The following is a 20551-nucleotide window of genomic DNA, read 5'->3' as shown; positions in this document are numbered from 1 at the left end:
GGAATTTTAACACTGCACTTTTTTAAAAAAAAAAAACTTTGGAAATTGTGACAAACGATATGATATATATTATGCCGACATAATTGTCGTAAGACTTTTAATTTTATTGGCTTAAATTTAATATATGCTTAGTTTATAACCATTTTTTGAAAAGTTAAGTAACCAAATAATTTTCATCACCTGATATTGATTAATTTAACTGGGAATATTAAATAGGGGAAACCAGGAAAAAAATAAAGTGCGGGAAATTTTTACAGGATGGAAAATTAATTTTGATGATAAGCAATTACGTTGTTTTTCTCGCGTTTCGGTGGTTGAATAACGAGGGGTAAGTCACTGTCAACGTTTATCGTCACCAAAATAAAACGAATCTCAAAGAATTTACGTAACCAAAAAAGAAAAAAAATTACAACTTAGTGAGGAGTGATTTACCCCTCGTGTATGACTTCCTTCTTTCCCCGGTTGAAGATTTCATCCTCCCAAGTGACCTTTAACCCCCCCCCCCTTTTTCCACGTAGCGTAACGTACCCAAGCGTAGAAACTAAAGTAACAAGACAACCATAAGTATGACAGTAAAAATAAGTTACACATGTTAAAAATAATGTGCACCAAAAGGGGCTGGAGAAATTTGTTATTAGAGGAGCATCTCATACATTATTCAGGTTTGGAAGTAACTGAATGATATTTACTGAATTTAACAGAATTCTACAAGCTTTTCAGTATCTGTTCTTGTAGATAGCGATTGAATTGCACTTGCAAATGACTGGCAACACTTAAATTCTACTGATTTATAAAAATAATTGTCTCTTTACCTTCCAAATCCATTGCAATTGCGAACTAAGTCTATGCGAATCGAGGGATAGGCTGCGATTTTTATTAGCTACTGCTGTATTGTAGACACTGTGACGTCGTGGTGACGCTGTGGCCGATGCCGGTGAATTGTAACTTTTGTGATATTCCATTATGGTCGTTTATTATAAACGGACACTTTTGCAACAACAACAAAAAAACCAATAAATAAATAATTCGGACCGTAAGAAAAACCAACGCGAAATATTGCCCGGCTAAAGCATGACTTGTTTATTTAATAAATATTTTAATATTTCTTATAATTAAAAAGAAAAAAATAATAATATTGGCGCGAAACACGCGGTATTCCCGCGCGACGCGGTTTCTATTCCGAAAGCGGAGAACGGAATGATTTAAAATTGCGGAAAAATCATCCTGCCTTCGATGAGTTTATAACTTTGCGTTCGCTAGTCGCTCCCCGCCCCGGCTGGCTTAGGCCTAGAAAACTGGGGGGTCACGTGACACCCCTAGTCAGCTGGTAGAAGGAAAACAAGACGCAGTTTTCCTTCAAGCTCCTAGGGGAGTTTTCTCTCTCACTCTCACTTTCTCCCAGTGAGTTCCATGGTTTTAGTCCGTGAGATTACCCAGGAAGATTTTGTTGGTTCATTGAAAATAGTAAACACTCTCTAAAGAGGACGAGAAGGACTTGGGAAAAAACTGGTTGCCCGGTACCCTAGCAACCGGACCGGACCGGACGCTCGAGAAATCATCATATGAGCTCCTCCACGCGGGAAAAATCGCATGCTCTCTCTATCTCGTGAGCGCGCGCCTTTTAAATTACCACGTGCGCTTCTTTTAGTTTCCCGCCAATTTTTTTTTTTATTCCGAAGTAAAGTTAGTTTTAGTAGAACATTGTTCTCCGATTTTATAATATTAAATACCTCCCATAATATTAATTGGCATTTTACAAGGAGCGATTTAAATCTCTCTTTTCCTACAGCGCGGCTAACCTTTCTATAGATCACGCTCCATGGTAGCCGATTGCTATCAGTCAACACAGCATAAATTATATACATTACGTATTTCATTTTCACATTCTGTTAACATTTGAGATTTGTAAGAATAATTTCAATGCGAAAAGGAAAGTTAGATTTTAATAGATAGAGGTAGTACTGAATGAAGGGGAGTTTTTTGAATTTTGGTGGTTTTGATAAATAAAATGCCCATGGCCTCAATATTGTTCGCGGTTGGAAACCGCCGCTGCCGCAAATTATTTGACTTTTCGGCATTGAATATGTCCCCGAACTATGCTAGAGTTGAATACACTCTAACCGTGTTTAGGCCAGCTAGACAACTTTTTGGGAAATTTAATAATATCGTAATCCCCATCTGATTAATAATTTATTTAAACGTATATATATATATTAAAAACGTCATGCTTATTAAAACCAGTTCACGATTAAGAATTATTTTTTTATTAGGTTTTTATTTCTCCTATCGATTTTTATAACTTTCTAGTCTAAAAGATTTGAAAAAATATTCTTGATATTAATTAAGTTTTAACTTATTTAATTAATGACACTTTCAAATGGAGCTATGATTTGATTGAAGTGTTTTAGGGATGACCCCTTAATTGATTTAAATTAGAAATCAATGTCTTAATCAGTTTCTTAAATAAATTTAAGCCTGGGTCATCCTTCAAATACTGCATCCAATCTTAACTCCAAAACAAATTTAAGGCCTAAATGGCAAAATATAATTTAACCCTTTTTGGCTCAAAATCGCTCAAAAAGATGCATTTAGCTTTTTTTCTGGGAAGTATATCAAGGTAATTTTTAAGAAATTAATTAAAATACAACTGTTTAAGATCTGTTTAAAGGCAGGCGCGTGTGATTGGGGGGGGGTCCCAGTAAATCCCCTGGTCCTGTTTAAAAGTAATTAGAAAGTCAAGGCGCTGCAATCCAATAATTCTCTCTTCCTTCCTGTTCCTGCACTTCATTCTTTTTCTGTCGTTCGTTTGTCGGATGGAACCATGGAACGTCGTCCGGGCTCGACTCTCTGGAGAGAGAGCGATCACGTTTCCATGGCAACGTCATTATTAATCTCGAAACGGAATCTCTGTTCTTTTCAAATCCAAGTAGAGTACTTTCCTCCTCCTTGGCGCGTCCCATCCCATTCCATTCCGGCGGGCGCTTCCAAATTGCAACCCCGAGTAGATGCAATTTTCTTTTGATTTCATTACCTTCTCCGTGTTTTTGCCACGTTAACTACTTTCTTTATAATGGAACCTTTTACATTTCGTATCAATGCGCCGCGCTAGTGCTTTTCGGGATATTGTTTCCGGTGTTAAAGGGAGGGTGAAATGCAAAATAAAGTAGTGAAACATCCAAGAAATACTGTCTCCGAATGATTTTAAAATTGCAATAAGTTTGATGAGATTTCATGGATAATTTTAAATAAGTAACTCCACCCAATCGCCTAACTCCTTGCCGATCTTTGTTTAGCAAAATTCTCGTGGTCACGATTGTCACGTCGCACTCAAATTTTATCAAATCTCGCGATAAATTTCATTCTAGAAGAATCCATAAAAAATCATTTTATTTTTCCATTTCACCCTCACTTTAAGGATCGCTGTTTTCATATCAACGCCAACGCAAATGTACGAGAGGGATTGAGATTTGTTTGCATTTTTCATTTATTTACATATTTTTCGAGACAAGTGTTGTTGTCAGATTTATTCTACGAATTTAAATTCAAATTGAAGATTTGAATTATTTAGGAAATTTTTATTTAATGTACAGGGTGTTCATTTTCGACTTAAAATTGATTGCCCATAGGACCATGTTCACTGTACTCTTATAGGGTAATTACGCAATATATTTAAAACCTAAATGAAATAATTTCCAATAAAATAGTCCATGAGCGTCTTGTCTATCTGCCTAAAAACCTCCGCCGCTCAAAGGCTAAATAAAAACTTTAATAATCATTTAAAGTTCTTCAAGACGAAGGAGCAATATTGCAAAAGAAATTGCAGCCCCGCATCTTAAGCGATTTGAACTATTTGACAGAAATTTGTTCTTCTCACTCGGTTTTTTTGCGGGCTTTCTAGCTCTAGCTCTAGACGAGACGGAGGTTTGGTCGAAGTATTATCGATTGAGGCGGCGCGAGGTCGCCAAATGTATAAAATGACGTCACGTATATGGATCAAGGGGGAAAAGGGTCAAAGCACTTTAGGTCATGACCGCAAAATTAGGGAATATACAACGACGCTATTGCGTAATAGGTTTCATATTTGAATAAATACCCTATTACGTTTCCCTATTTGCATTCTTTCTTAGGGCAAAATGTTTTTGAATTAAATTATATAACTAATTAAGATTAAGCGAGTAGTACCCAACTCTCAAGCTTAACTAATGACTTAACTTAACTTTAATCGAAATTATGATAATTTAACACGAGGGATAAATCGCTTGGATAAATTAAAATTAAATTACTTCAAATATTTATTTTTTAATTAAAATTTTAATTAAGTTGTTTGTCCTTGCCAGGAATATGCAAATTATAATTTTAATGACTTAAGGTTTATCGCAATTATGATCCATTTAAAACACTGGCGTAATTAATTAACTCTAAAATTATTTCTTAATTTTCTACTAATATTTTTGATTACGTTTTAATTAAAATTGCGTGATTTTTGCCTAATTAATAAATATGCAAATTAGGAACATAAAAAAGGGGGTTTTTCGTCTTACCTTTGGATGTTGGTTGTTATTATTGGCCCTAATATCGCTGGTAACGGAATGCGATCGGCCTCGGAAGATCTCGGTTAAAACTTTGGCGACGTGACCTGTGGGTCCACTTCGATGACTGTCCGAGCCCGATCTCGGACGACCCAAAGAACTGGTCAAGAATTCGAGCGGCGAATGAGAATGGTGATTGTTGCTTCCTAAAAACGAAGGAAGAGCGTTTTGAAATAGTTCTTTCGGTAAAGGCATTTTGACAAACTCTAAATACAAATTATGATTTACGTCGACTCAAACAAAGATTTTAGGCAGACACAGTGACGCATTTTATCAATTGGTTTTTATCGACTTATCGTAATCTTATAAAGTCAAAGTGGAATTTTTAACATAACAATACGATAAGGTGTAGTGTAAAGGGATAGTCTTACTACGTTTTCAGAAATATCTATACACCATTACGTCGATGTAACTAAGAAAGAGAAGAGGGAAAGACACGGGGGGGTAAAACTTTGCCTTCCATCTCGTTTTTTGGCGCCTGTGCTGTAGGCTTTTTGTATGACATGAGAGTGCATTTGCACAGACGGATGGCACACATGTATCAACCCCCTGCATGTCCTCCCCGATGCTGAGGGTTGCCTACTACTCCCTTTTATTAGGTCTAAAAGGTCTATTGTGTTGGCAGAAAATCAAGCAGTTACGACGTAATTCAATTATTTTGAATTTAAGAATTGTTTCACTCTCTCTTTGAAGTAAACTCCCCTATACGTTTATCGATAAACTTGAAACTATTTTCCAGTATTCTCAACGCATTTATCCGATTTTTATTCTTAAAGCTTAAAGATCAATAAATGCGTTTTACAACAGCTTTTTTTTCTTTCTTAACAATCGTTACTTGTAAATCAGTTTGAAGCATGGAAAGGAAGAATCGCTCCACTAATGTTTACTTGTTGTTTATTTGCAACAATGCATTGTTTCCTAAAATATATCCCCCCCCCCTTTCAGGGTAAAGCTTGCCCCGAATTTTGGCTTTGCCAAAAATATTTTCTTTCTCTCGGATGCATAGCTTTATTCCTTTGTCTTATCTTATCTTATAATCGGAATTCTTTGTTCAATACTCGGGTCAGCATTAAGGTCAAAGCGTAGGTCATGACATAGCTTACCTATACAACCGGGGCTATTGGGCGAGTGATGATTACTGGGCGGTGAAACGGGGGTCGACCTTGACCCCGAAGGAAGGGGCGAAGAACCACTTTGAACTCCGCCACTGGACAAGGAAGACGACATGAAACTGTTCCTGATGTGCGACATCAGCGTGGGTCGTTTCGATTTACTGTCCGATTTCGATCGGGGTCGGAAGGCATCCAGAAGCAGCGATTTACGGGAAGGGCTGACCCCCGTCAGGGCATCGTCACCCGATTGGCGTCGCATTCGACCAGTCAAGGCGTCCCTCAAAGGAAGAGTGTGAGAACTTCCACCGCCTACGAAGAATAATTTTAATTTACCAAAATTAGTTTGAAGCTTTAAAAGTGCTAACGAATGAACTGTCCTTAGTTGGAAAGTACTACTTACCTCCTGGTGGGGCCCCAGTGACCCTATGCGTCCCGCCCGACAGGGATCTAACTCGGAAGTTCCTCCCACTTCCCCCTGATCCGAAACTTCCGATACAATTTGGATTCTCTTCGAAGAGATCCAGTCCATCCTCCCCGATCACCGGAGGATCTCCAGCCAATGGAGATATTGGACTTTTCCCGCCATTTTCACCTCCGCATTGATTTCCTTTGGCCATCAATAATTGCTGCTGGCGGTCAAAATCTTCGGCCACAATCGTTGGAAGAATTAACGCGCTCGACTCCTGTTAATTAAACAAAATTAAAGAAAGTGATTAATATTAATTATTTATAATTAAGAGAAGTAGGAATATTAATCAATAGCCCCTTCCAAAAAGTTTTGAAAAAATTTCTTAGTCTGAGTCAGTTCAGTTCTTCCTACAAACAGGAAGTAGTTTCCCCGCATAGCCTTAATCACAACCTAGATATGACGTTTTTTAGCTCCAAGTGCGCATGCGCGAAGAACTTAAACAACAAGATGCACAAGGCAGTCAAACTTTTTGGAAGGGGCTATTGAAACGCGAGGTTCAACCATCTCATCTAATAAAAACGCGGGGTGCAACCATCTCATCTAATAAAAACGCGGGGTGCAACCATCTCATCTATTAAAAAACGCAACTTTTCTTCGATTTCTTTCTTAGTCTTAGAGAGTATCGCCATCTTTCTTCGGATCACGTAACTTTAAACTTTTTTATTATTTTTTGGGGGAGGGGTTTTTTGATAAAAGTGCTGTCTTATGTACACCGCTCTCTTTGTGTGTCTAGTAGATTTAATCTTTAACAATGGCATTTATTTGTACTCTCGAGATATCACATCGTTGATGGTAAAATTGGGTTACGTCGACTTTTATTGTTATCAACAGTGTTTGTGTAATTTAAATTAAATCTTTTTGCTATCGCGTTTTTGTCAAGTCTTGTCTGGAATTTTTGGCAGATATGAAAGAATGATTGTTCAAATGAAATACTTTATATTTGATGGTTTGTTAGATTCCATTGACCCCATTTAGTGAAAAATTTTATAGCCAGTGCATTTCCGCTATTTATAGGGATCATTTTAGTATCCCTTTAAAACTTATCACGCGTTATATTATGCAAATTTATGGCGACAAAAATCTCTCTTCCTAACTGACAACTTTCTCTGGTATCATCAATTTTACCGGGACACCGAAATAATAAAAGAATTCCGTTGCTAGGCAACCACTCTTGTAATTTTGCTTTATATATTCCTAAGTAACGTAACAAAAATAAGTGCGCCACGTTAATGGAAAATATGATTAAAAACTGAAATTTATAATTAAAAATGGTTCCGAATTTCTATGGGAAAATTAAAACTTGTTTATCGAGTTGCTTTAGACACGTATCAACTGCAAACGTTTGAAAATTCCGAGGGACAAATCACTACTCCTAACTTCATTTGAAACCTTTTCTCTATAATTGGGAAATGGGGGACTGTTTTCCAAGGGAAGTGATTTGAACCTCGTAAATCTGGCCAATGCAATTAATTATATCTCCTGACTTAATTAACCTTTTCGTAATTCAATAATTATTCATCCGGAAGGAATTCCATTTCGTACGTTCGTTATTAACATTCCAGAAATTATATCAACAGTATTAGTTAACAGGGTTCATACAAACCTGGGAAATAAATGGTTGAAAAAAAAAACTCAGGGAAATTTGTGAGTGAGGAAATGTTTAAACTAAAATAGGTAATTCTTTAGCCTTGGTTTCAATTTTGAAAGGCTTAATTTAAGTACTTTTTCTCAAGATACTACCTAATTATCGTTGGTTTTCTTAAGATTCTTAAGATCATGTTTTGATTTAGAAGTTTATTTTGATGGCCTTTGTTTTTAATTAATTGGGGCTTTTAGTCGAGTTCCGTCCGGGGGGGGGGGGTTGGTCGATCCTATTGGAAGGACACTGAGATTGTTTACCGAAATATTATCTCGCGTAAATCAAGCCTGCAATTTTTAAAATGGCCCCAGCTCATTTTCGGCCACTTTTCTAAGCGTAAATCAATATTTTCCCCCAAAATATGGCAACAACACAAAGGGCCAAAATACCTCGTCTTTGTTTCAGGAAAAATTCCTTGCAAGGGCTATAGCTTTACTTCAATTTTCTTTGGGCTAAATTACTTTTACTTCAATTTTCTTTGGGCTAAATTACTTTTACTTCAATATTATTTGGACAAAATTACTTTTAATTCAATATTTTTAGACCAAATTAGTTTTAATTCTATATTTTTAAACAAAATTAGTTTTAATTCAATATTCTTTGGACAAATTAAATAAATTCCCGCGTATGTTATCAAATTAACGCAGATTTTACTTTAAACTATTTCGAGCAAAATTAAAAATTTCACAAGTTCCATATTCTTGGGGAGAACTTAATAAATTCTTAGAAAGGATAGACCTAATTTAAAAATTAAAAATACATGATATTTCGCAATCGCTGCTGCATTCTAGAGCATCTCTTACGTATATCTCGGTTTACCTTAACGTGTATGTAGTTAAGGTGTAGAGAGGAGGCAGGCATTTTTGCTATGTTGTTTTAAACTTCATTTAATATGTAACCCTTTTATCTCAAATAGAGATTTCCCCTTTCCCCCTTCAGCCCCCCGGGGTGATCTAGAAAATATTTTGGCAAGAAAAGAACGCACCACGTCTCTCTTCAGAGTGTCTTGGAACGAAACTTTAACTAAGAGAAAGATGCTAAAACGTCCTTAAAACGAGTCTTTTTTTCCCCTATGAATTTTCACGCTTCATTTAAAAATAGATGCAGATATTTGTTTTATTTATTTTTATTTTACAAGGAGTTAGGATTATATTACACTCTCGTGTTTTTACTTCGCATTTATCGACTTCTTCCGTACCACCGAGCTTGAATTGGTCTTAATTGATTTACGAGGGTTTAATTCTCTATTTTTAGAAATGACCTTGGAGTGATGAACAGTAAGGTTTACAGACCGCGCTATGATTTTCTAAGCTCTCTTTTAAGGCGATTAAAACCACCGATCCGGGAGGGGCTAATCACTCTTAGATTCTTTCAAGGCTTTTAAAGATCCATCCATTTTGTATAGTTAAAGGTACGGCTCGTATTCAGTTACTGGCCGACCCCTCGATATAAATGAAGTCCCAATAAATTAATTTTTAAAGAAATTGACGGTCAATTCAATTTATTGCTTTAATTTGGCTTCCCCTTGCAAAAAAACAAACAAGCAAAGTCCTTAACGTCAAGACAAAAACGTGGAATTGATAATTGAGCACGATATTCAATTAAAATTACGAATTAACTAGCAAAATATCAAAATATATCGATGTTTTAATTACAATTCAATATTTTAAAATTTAATTATTAACAACTCACCATATTATGATTAGTATTCCCCGTCGTGAAAAATTGTCTTTACTGAACACACGATATTATTATAATATTTTAAATAAAATTTGCCCTTTTATTTTTTTAATGAATCACCAATGACACGAACGAAACGTATAGTTAATAATTATCACCAACTAAACACACACACCGAAGCAAAATTGCAAAAAAGATCTTTTCTCTTAAGTCTTAACTCCAATCCACTCTCCTCCTCGAGGCGTTCTTTGCTCTTGGGCTTCTAAAATCCCAATAGCTTTGTGAAGGGCCCTCTCTCTCTCTTTCTACTCTAGGGAAATGATATGTTGTCCCTAGCACGTGCCAATCCGGGAGCCCTTAATTTTCACGCGCGCGTTCACGTCGAGAGCCGGGCTTGAACTGAACTGCAGCGTGCACTGCAGCGCGCGAGAAAATAAATTCACGCTATAGCCAATTTTCGCTCGTGCTGTTTAATCTAATCAGAGAACCCCCAACCAACTCTAGAAAGGGTGGTGCTGGGACTGCTGGCGAGCTGAGGCAATAAATACTAGGCCTAGGTCCCTAGGCCTAGACTTTTCCCAAATAGAAATTAAAATAAAAGAAGAGGATTTTATTTTCTTGTCTTCTTTTGTTGGTTGCGGCGCTTGACGTGTCGTTTTAGCGCGCCAGGGTACATGATTGGATATCTATATCCGGATTGTTACGTAATAGTAGGGAACTTTTTTTTAAACACCTCGTCTCTTCCTTCTTCATCTTGTCTTATTGTAACTTTAACTTTTTGTTTTATAATTTTTATTTTTATTTTGGGAATTTGTTCGACGACATAAGTGATGTCATTTAACTACCAGGAAAATTATTCGTCTTCGTGAATGCATGGTTGTTTGTATAAATATAGAATAAGTTTCCGAGTATTTTATGTTATAAAACGTATTTAGCATCATTGGATAAAGGGCAATTAGGGCTATCGCGTAAAGAAAGGTTTTGGGCTATGGCGTAGAGTAAATTTAGGGCTATTTCGTAGAAGGCAATTAGGACTATTTCGTAGAAGACAATTAGGGCTATGGTATAGAAGACAATTGGGGCTATGGTATAGAAGACAATTGGGGCTATGACGTAGAAGGCAATTAGGGCTATGGTATAGAAGGAAATTAGAGCTATGGTATAGAAGACAATTAGGGCTATCTCGAAAAAGGCAATTTGGGTTATCGCGAAAAACAATTAGGGCTATGTTCACACTCATTTCTACCCAACACAATACACCAATTAGATTTTATTTTCAAATATCTTTACCTCGATCCATGATTTTTAGTCCTTTTTTAGCATAAATGGGAAGAGAAGAAATACGCATATCCCACTCTTAAAGGATTTCGCAATTAAGACGCCCTATCTTTTTTGATAAACCAAAGTTTTGACCTCTTAAAGTTGAAGGGTCAAAATGGTGGTGGCTTTAAAGGGAAAATTCAACAACGGCGTATTCTTTTCTATACCCCCGTATTATTATTAGCTTATGTGGGAACCAATGTCATTTCATAAAACCTTTAATTTAATCACGTGTATGAGTTATAGAGTTTGGAATTTGGACTCCGGGAAGAAAGAAAAGAAGAAAAAAAAAAGAAATGTTTTGCTGTAGTGTTTGTTGTTTATTAGTTGGTCTAAGATCGATCACAACAACATGTCCTTGAAAGAAAAAGACGTGACAATGATAAACATAAGCGGGAAAATGAAAAATAAGCATTGAAGCCACCTCGAGAGAGAGAGAGAGACAGAGCTGGTACCCGGGTATAACATAAGTTTATAAGTGATATGTTCCTTCCATAAGTATGAGGTACACTTCCTATACTTCGTAATGCTACTGAGATGGACTTACAGCTCGAGATAACTAGTTCGAGAAGGAGAACGACGGAAGCAAGTCAATTGAAGTCCTAAGTACACTCGGTGGTGGTTAATTTTGCATGCAGGACCAAGTTCCATCTAGTTCCTATTTAGTCTGCATTACTAAGCCCGAATTTGACAGCAGAGCCTCACCAGGCGTCTTCGCTTTACCCTGAATCTATGACCTACCTCACTCACTCACTTCAAAATTACAAGCTCCAGTTTTTAAGTTACCAGAATTTACAAACTTATGGAAGGAACATATCTTATGAACTTATGGTGGTAATAATTGACATTTTAGCCTTGGAGTGCCTTCCAAGTGAGGGTTCTTTCTCACTCTATCTTACTTAGACCCTTGTGTGTCTCTCTCTGCTGATATTTACCGAGATAATATTAATTTCACCTCCTCGCGTTGACCTTCTATTGGCCTAGAGATATCAATCGAAAGGAGAGTACAGTGATATCATAGGTATGGGGTATACCTTCGCGTGTATTGCGTTTCGGTATTTTTCGAGGTGGGATGAAGGGTGAAACTTGGAAGGCAATTATGGAGAGATTGGTTTACTTTTTCTAATTTAGGAAATTTGAGATGACCGCCCCGCTTCTTTAGGATAGCCATTATATTTGATGACCACAGGGTCATTCCGATGGGGGTCTTTTTTTGACGTTTCAAGGGATAGGGTTACGTTAAATGGATTTTTTATTATTATTATTATTATAAAAAATGTTTAAATTAATTGACGAGATTAAGTTCAGATTTGACGTACTCCTTGAAGTAATTAATAAATATTGGTTTTAAAATCCCCTCATAGATGGCGTGACAGCATCGTTTTAACCCTTTCCTACCTGAAAATTTCGGTAGCAAATATATTTTAATATACAGGGTGTAGGTTGTTGGCTGTAGCATTAACGGAAATTGCTGAAAAATTGCCCTTAAATCTTCCACCTTGGACTTAAGTAACTAAACTCTCGGATTGGGCAATAAAATCAGTTATTTTTATTATCAATCCGAATTTCCCATAAACAACCCCTGCCAAAACCAATATCTAAAATACTATACAGAATGTAATAAATTTGACAGAAAATTGCCAGGGTAAGATGCAATTCTAACTAACAGGCCTTGCTATCCGCCCTGCCCTTTCTTCAAAATGGAAGTTAGTCAAAAACTCTCAAAATTGGTGCTAATCTCTGGAACGGATGTTTTCAAAGAAAAAGAAAAATAAAAATCCAATAAAATTGGGACTTTGTAAACATAGTTTCAGACTAGGAGTATTAATACTGCATTTAAACAGCAGGAGTCCAGGCTATTTGGCGGACAGAGTGCAGTACGGAGTAGCCTGGCCTCTTGGTGTAACAGGTATCCATCCTCCTTGTCTGAAAACTATGTATAAACCCCGAAGAATTCCTATACGATCTTGGCGTCTTAGATGGAACCCCGTAAAGCCTTCGTTATTGATTAGAAATGATATGGTTCAAACATATTTCTAAGGTACTGAAAGACTACATGTTTTTTCTTTTTGAAAAGAAAAGAAACAAAGAGTCTCTTTTGATTTAGTTGCCAATCTGTTTTCCCCCTGACGGGGTCGCTGAACTTTTCAACTCTGTACCCTCTGACGTAAGCCTTGTTTGTATCAATAAGACTCTAGATTCCAGAGAGCCAAATTTTAAAGGAAAAGTTCAGGTAACATAACATAATTATACCTTAAAAGTAGGGCCTTTTTCTAAATATTAAAGTGGTTTGTTTTGGATTGGACTGGGAGTTGATTTACAACTTGTCAATCAATCAATAAGGACTTTTGACTTATATATAGATGTCTGTTGACTATAAAAATGACACAATTTTAATCGATACGCGGATTGATACAAGTAAGCGACGAAAAAAAGTAGTTACATTTTCACTTTATCACTATTATAGTAAAGGTATACGAAACTTTCTAAACAACCTTTGAACGTTAGCGAAAAAACAGAGAGATTTTATTTTATTAAAATACAATCACTTTTTAAACGGAGATTCGATAATCACTAACCCTTAATCTGAAATCACGGGAATTTATTATCTAAATTAAGGCCAATTCAGACGGTACCTACAATTATGGGATTCGAATCTATAGTTGAGTCAAACAATTTTTTTCTTCGTCTGAAGAGGCATTTAAATGATCTAAATAAGCGTGCCTTTGATAAGGGCACCCCAGGTAAATGACTGATAAAGTCCAAATTTCACTCTTTTTAACTATGTCAAAGATATTAACGCCTATATAGTATTTTAGTGGCTTAGTTTACCGTCGTTCAAACCGGTTTTGGTTGGTTGTTAATATTTAAAGGCCAAAACCAAGCCACTCAAAGACTTAATATAATACAGATATGGAAACCAGTTTCGCGAGTCTGTAAAATTACAAATCTTAAACTTAATAAAGAGAGAAAAAATGATAACTTAATTATAAAAGGGGCGTTTTGTTGATGAACTCTTAAAATATTTTTATTTGCAATATGAAGAATAATAATAATAAATTCCCTTCTGTCAAAACGTTGGACAAATTATTTATCAGCCCGGAAAGAAATGGGGTCAAATTTCTGATGATAATATCGTGACATCGTGTCCATCATATTTCTTTTTATATTTATAGCCACGCGTGCCAAAATTGGAATCACATTATCTGGATATCAATGAAGCGTGGATTGCCATGCTATGGACTGGTTGTCATAGTAACCATCCATTTTGGCGGGAAATATTTTTATCCACGCGCATGCAGCACGTGGTGACACTTTCCTCTCGCGCGCGCGCAAAGAAAAAATAATAATAATAATAATAATAATAATAATAGTAATACACCTTATAGTTGCGCAATTTTTGATATGGCGCCAAACCGGAACGGAGCACGTGCTCACTCACTGTACTAAAAATGGCGCGGGTAAATATTTCGCGCGTTATTTTCTGGGTCAATGGGAGGAAAATTATTACGAGGAAACAAATAATTTTTACTTGGAATTGAACAAAAAATAAAGGTTGTTACGTGTTTTTTCTAAGAAGTAATTTGTTTATAAGTATTACACCATAAAATTAAATATTAAATTACTAGTTGTAATGTAACTTAATAGTTTTTTACGCAATACATGATCGAGGTACTCTTAAATCCATTTCTTGGTTTTACAAAATGTTATTAAACTTCCAACTAAAACATTGAGCTTAAATTCAAGGAATTATATAAATTATATGCGCGCAAAAATGAGCTTTACGTGCCATGATGCGCCGCTAAAATGGCGGTGCCCCGAAACCTCACGCGAGATAAAAAGAGAAATTCCGGGAAGACCCAGTTTTGGCGCGTCGGTTATTGCCCCTAAAATGTTGGCTCTACCTCGTGGCCCACAAGCGGCCGTCCTTCCTTCCTCACTTCCGGATTTCCCCGACCTCAGGACGCGTACTCGCCAGTGGCCCCTCTCTCTTTGCAGCATCGCGATCGATTCTCCGGCAAAATCTCGCTTTTCGATTTTGGCAATTTATAATAGAAGCCATTTCCTTATCAAAACCACTGCGTTTCCAATTCTAATCGAACCAGTTTTACGGGTTACAAGGGCACACTTTCCCACGGATGCTATCGAGGGGTATTATTGTCAGCTGCTTCAAATGGGCCCCAAAAGCGTCAGTAATAAGAATATGATCGTTATGTACAGCTGGGGAGGGTAGGGTTTGTTGTGATGAACTAACACTAACGCTTTAGTATAGTCAAAGGTTCAGAGTACGTTTACATCGAAAAACTAACTGTTTATTGTTCAATAAGACTACCGAAATGTAAAAAGCGCCTTAATCTTTTATTGCTTTTAATTATTTTTTAAAAGAAGGGTTCGTACAAACCTGGAAAATTAATATTTAATAGAAAAGTCAAGGAAATTTCGAATTTTTTTGTAAAATTCAGGGAAATTTGCGAGGTTTGAAAAACCCAGGGAAAAGTCAAGGAAATTTAGAATTTTTTAGTAAAATTCAGGGAATTTATGAGGTTTGAATAAGCTTGCTCTGAAGTGTTTGCTTTAATTATAAAAGACCACTCCTGGAAAACTGAGGGAAAATCGATTTTCCAAAAATTGTATGAACCCTGAAAATAAGACGCTCAAATACTATATAGTATCTAAGCCATAAACGACAACGCGGAATTTTATATAGCAGCCAAAATTATCGTAGATAAGTTACTAAAGATAAAAGGCAATAAATTCGTTTTTCACTTGAAAATTTCCTTCAAGGCATTAAAAGGTATTTTGTAATATCTCGAATTTTAGTCAAATACCTTGTTTCAATAGGGAAATATATACCCTTTTTCCAGTAAAATCTAAAATTTAAATCATAAATAATGGCTCCAATTTCATTTAATGCTCGAAAATACCTTGAAATATAATAGTTTCCTAAGTAACTTTCCTTCATTTTAAAGAAAGTGAAATTTCAAGAAAGTTATAGAAAGTTGTCGCCAGTATAGAGAGTTTAAGAAACTAAAACGTGTAATAAAATCTATATTTTAATTTCGTTAAGTTTAAATTTCACTTAGCTTAATTTGAAAAATTAATAGATTTGAATTTAAAAGCGCTTGTACCCATTTTAGTTCAATTTAAATAATTGGCCAATTTCTTAACCTCTCTCTCTTATTTTTCGGTGCCCCAATTTTGGGGTAAAAAACAAAATTACCCGCCCGGTCTTTATTTCAAACCAATTTTCGTTTATATTTGACACCGTAATTACCCCTGCCTATTTTCCCTAATTATTATTATTAATGAGCAACCAAAAGTTATATAGGTCTAATTACAATTTCCAAATTATTCATAATTACCCATTCCTACGTTTAAACGTTTTACTGTTAGTGGCTTAAATAAAAAAATTGAGATTCGTCACCTATTGCCTACTCGACAGCTTCAACGGTACTCGCAAAGGTAGATTAGAGTTGGCCGTGGTTCAAATTAGGTCATAGCTGTAGAGTTTAGTAATGTGTTGTTCCTAGTATTGTACAAGACTACAAGTACAGGGGGATTCCACGAATAATAAAAAATACTGCTACAACCTAGGACTAAATGGTTTTACCATTACCAAGTAATGCCAGTATTACGTACATATTTATATAATTTGTCTATGTTATTTTTATTATTATTATTTTAAACAATTATGGCCTCAGATTTTGTGGATTCGAACCAGGTAACCTTTGAGCGAGGGACCCAACTTGCAGATTTTTCTTTAGGGACCTTAGCTAGCAGAGTCAAAATATTTTGGGAATATTGAACGCTGTTGAAAGCGCAGACGGAAACCAAGGCTTAAGACATTTGAACTGGAATAACCTGAATATAGGCCTGGGGTTTTTTTAATTTAAAAGTTTTACCTTTCAACGCCCACGAAACTAAAAGTGAAATTTGGGCATTTCTTTTTCATAAAAAATAAAGAAAAAAAATTGGGAAAGAGATACTCTCCTTTAAATTCCACGACCTGTTTTTCTCTCCCCTACCCATATTACCCCCCCCCCCTCTTCCAATTTTTAATTTATATTCAAATTTAAATACATACACGTACTTGTTATTGGGATAACGTTAAAGTTTAAATTCCATTTTCGAAAATATTTAAATAATATTAATAAAAATAACGAATCGGAATATTTTATTTATTTATTAAAATATTTTTCAAAAAAATTAATTCCATAATTTAGATTAAAAATAAAAAATATTAATAAATTGAGTGGGAATTTGGAATGTACAAAGTTGAATAACCGGCTTCCAAGACACTTAACTCAACAACTACGCAAATTATAATTTTTCTCAAAATAATCATTAACTATTTATTTATTTATTTAATTAATTCAATTCCTCATAAATAAATGATATAACAACCTATAAAGGGGTCATACATCCCATAGAAAAATTGGTCATTTTCAATAGTAACTCTACTCATTCTAAGAAAGAATTGCCTTATCTCAAGATGAACCATCTCTTGATGAATGCTTTTCATCCAATTCGGGGAAGCAAGCCAAACTGCAATGAACTCTTTTTGTAAGGAATGTCTGCTGTCTTTGATAGCTTTTCATATATATAACAAACACACTAATGGCACTTTTACCCCTTTAACCGTATTATATTCAACGGAAACATCATAGGGAGTGTCATTATTGATCTTTTAGGACATCTTTAGATACACGATAAGATGTTTACTCTGATGTCGCGTTTGTTTAACTGTAATAGACTCTTGTTTATTTTTTTGTTGGGACGTTTGCGTTGGAGATTGGCCGTATCCGAACGATTTGAGGCCGACTTTATCTTGTTATAAGAAATATTTATGGCTTTGCATTATTGACCCACCTAAAGCTAAATTTATTTATTTATTTATTTCATGCAAAGAGTAATATTTTAATTAATAAATCTAACTCAGTTCCAAGTTTATTTATTTGTTTATTTATTTATTTATTATGGTGCATCGAGATTCTTCGAGAAGTATGTTATCGTTGCATTATTGATCCATCTTTCTAAAGCTAAACTTTATTTTTACAAGAATTTTCCACAAACCATTACATTTGCTGGTATCTATTTTTAGACTATGAGCATTTCGGAGTTTCGGTGGTAGCAGTGGCTAGGAGGATTCATACCATTTACACAAGGAGGGCCAGGTTACTTGGAAAACAGTGTACTCTGGCAAATAGCCTAATCTCCTTGTGTAAATAGTATAAACCCTCCTTGTCTGAAAACTATAGGTCGTAGGTTAATTTTGCTAAAATATATAATTACAATAGAATTAAGTTGAAATTATTTTTAATTAAGTTAAACTTCCATTTGTCAAACTGTCTTTACGATACGACTGCTTGAACCAAATATAACCTAATATTATTAATATTATTTTCTAAAGGAATAAAAATCAATTAATGTCGTCTGCTATTTTTTCTTCTCTTAATAATAATTAAGGGTTGTAACTGAATATTTTTGTGGGTAGACCGACCGACGTGACGTCTAGACTCGAGTCTAGCTTAAGCCTTGGCGTATGCATATTTTTGTGCCACTCTCTGCTGCAGTGCAAATAATACAATGTCTGAAAGGAGACTCGAAGTCGCCTACTAAAAAACAAAAGCTTTCTAGTTTCTACTACCGATCGTTAACCCCATCATGGCCGAGTTTCACATTTGAAGCGACCACGGTCACGCGATGCAGTCCAATCATTCTGGATTCTATTTCTAAATATTTAATAACAAGGACCGGGGGTTGGGCTCCTATAACCCTGATTCACCTTGAAAATTTCAGCCCTAGTTCATGGAAAATTCCACGATTTAATTTTTTATAATTTATGCTTTATTTTTTTGCATATCTTGCTTGAATAATAATCGTGGAATAATTTGAATATGATTGCGTTAAATTTAACGTTTATTAGGCAAGAATTTTCTTACAATTATTGGCTGATTTAGCTAATATTGCTTGCGTCTTTTTAAGGGACCGTTGATAAATTAATAATAGCATTAGGGAATATAAATTTGATTGTATGTAAAAATGCCTAAGTAATTTACGGACGACCCCGCTAATACGAATACGAAGTTTCGAATCATTATGACGTATTCTTTAATTAAATATCGTTACGCAGTGAGTGTATCATTTGTGGTTTATACGGTTTTGTGTAAGTGTCGTGATAATGCGGGTCAGGTGACCTCCTTTTCCCCTCCCCCACCCCCTATAAAAGATGACGTAGGTTGAAGTTACTATATCTGTTGAGTGATATACTGGTGTATCTATCTAATTTGTATTCATTGTAGCTTTCAATTTGCCGCTATGCATTTTCCCGTGACCCTTTGACCTCCTTCAAAATCAATAACTCTTCGAGCGTTATATTTGGGCATCTTAGGATTAGGGATTAAAAATGAGCTTGTGGGTTTTAGTAATAAATTATTTATTAAATCCCCAAGTATGTCAGCGTGTATGGTAATGACGCGATACACGCGTAAACATTATTTGAATTATTGACCTTTTAACCCCTGGCTTACGTTCCAAATAGTATTATACCCTTTCTTACGAATTAAGCCTAACAATTTTATAAAATGACAATGAAATTTTCTTAATATTAGGCTTAGTAAGACCCTGATTAATTAAAATTACAAAATTTAGACTGTAATTAAATTGCTTTTAATTTAAGAAACTGAAAGATATGAAAGAAAAACTATATAAAAAGTCTTAATATAGAATCAAACAAAACACGTGTGACGTAACCAAAACGAGTTTCAATTTTTCAAACTTTGCTAAGCCTTGGCCGGTATCATTTCACGTGACCTTTTTACCTCGTGATTTTTTCTTTTATTTATTATTTTTTTAGTTTTTTTCTTTTTGTTTTTACAAAATGCCATCCATAGTCGACTCGAGAACTTAATGAAAGCTACACTATTAATTTACCTTGAGAGAGATTATTTATTTTTTACCTTGCAATTTAATTCCACGCATGCACCTTCACTTTTTCATTTTTTATTAAATACGAGATTTTAAGTCGTAAGGTTACGCCTATCGAAGACGAAAATTAAGGGCGCGTTAGTATAAAGGTTTCCCGTGAATTTTCCCAAGGGTATAACATAGCACGTAAGTTACTTTCGGTTTTTCTTTTTCTTTCTTTTCTTTTTACCAATGACCCCCATATAGCGAAAGGAAAATTTTTGGTCTTTTAAGAAACACCCTAAAGCTTGAAATACTTTTTCCAGAAGCGAATTATTGATTTTTTGGTTTTTATTGTTGGTTTTTTGGGGGCGCAATTTGGAATTGAATTACGATTAGGCCTATATGAAAATGATCTATTTTTAGAAAGTAATTACGTGAAAGGGTTACTGATCTCCAACTCGTTCTTTTTTATTTAATTTAATATTTGGTAAGAAAGTTTCGGAGGAATTTATTAAATGGGCACAGTGTATATCATTTATTTTTATTTTCGCATTATAAATTTTAGATTGAATATTTATTTATATTTATTTTAGGTAAACACCTGCATCGTATTTATCATTGGACTCGATTCTAAATCAATCAATCAATCAATCATAAATATATACTATATTTGGATATAAAAGTAAGTAATATTTTTTATAATAAGTATGATTATTTTCAATGTCTTATAAGGTTTCTTCAAAGTGCCATTCTTATCGTTGTTATATTACTTATGGAAGCGTAGACGCTTCTAAATAAGGGGAAATGGCACCTTTATCCCTTTGTCGTATTA

General features: G+C 35.1%; 1 protein-coding gene across 5 annotated transcripts in view; it reads right to left on the bottom strand.

Annotated features, from left to right (window-relative positions):
* The window catches only part of SNF4Agamma (SNF4/AMP-activated protein kinase gamma subunit), a 69179-nt gene that overhangs the window by 34189 nt on the left and 14439 nt on the right, over nucleotides 1-20551 (bottom strand). For 4 of the 5 annotated variants that reach the window (XM_089857749.1, XM_089857748.1, XM_089857750.1 and 1 more), the window contains 3 exons: nucleotides 6102-6384; nucleotides 5693-6010; nucleotides 4542-4735 (listed from right to left, as the gene is read on the bottom strand). In XM_089857749.1, the coding sequence (XP_089713875.1) occupies nucleotides 4542-4735; nucleotides 5693-6010; nucleotides 6102-6384 (795 nt within the window). Of the gene's footprint in view, nucleotides 1-4541; nucleotides 4736-5692; nucleotides 6011-6101; nucleotides 6385-9501; nucleotides 9882-20551 lie in introns of those variants that run through there. The other variant, XM_089857751.1, reaches the window with a different exon arrangement.

The sequence above is a fragment of the Phalangium opilio genome, unplaced genomic scaffold (genome assembly GCF_054372755.1).
Source record: "Phalangium opilio isolate 3A_F unplaced genomic scaffold, DU_Popi_V2 ptg000011l_1, whole genome shotgun sequence".
NCBI classification, from domain to species: Eukaryota; Metazoa; Arthropoda; class Arachnida; order Opiliones; family Phalangiidae; genus Phalangium; species Phalangium opilio.
This window is presented reverse-complemented; position numbering and strand designations above follow the sequence as displayed.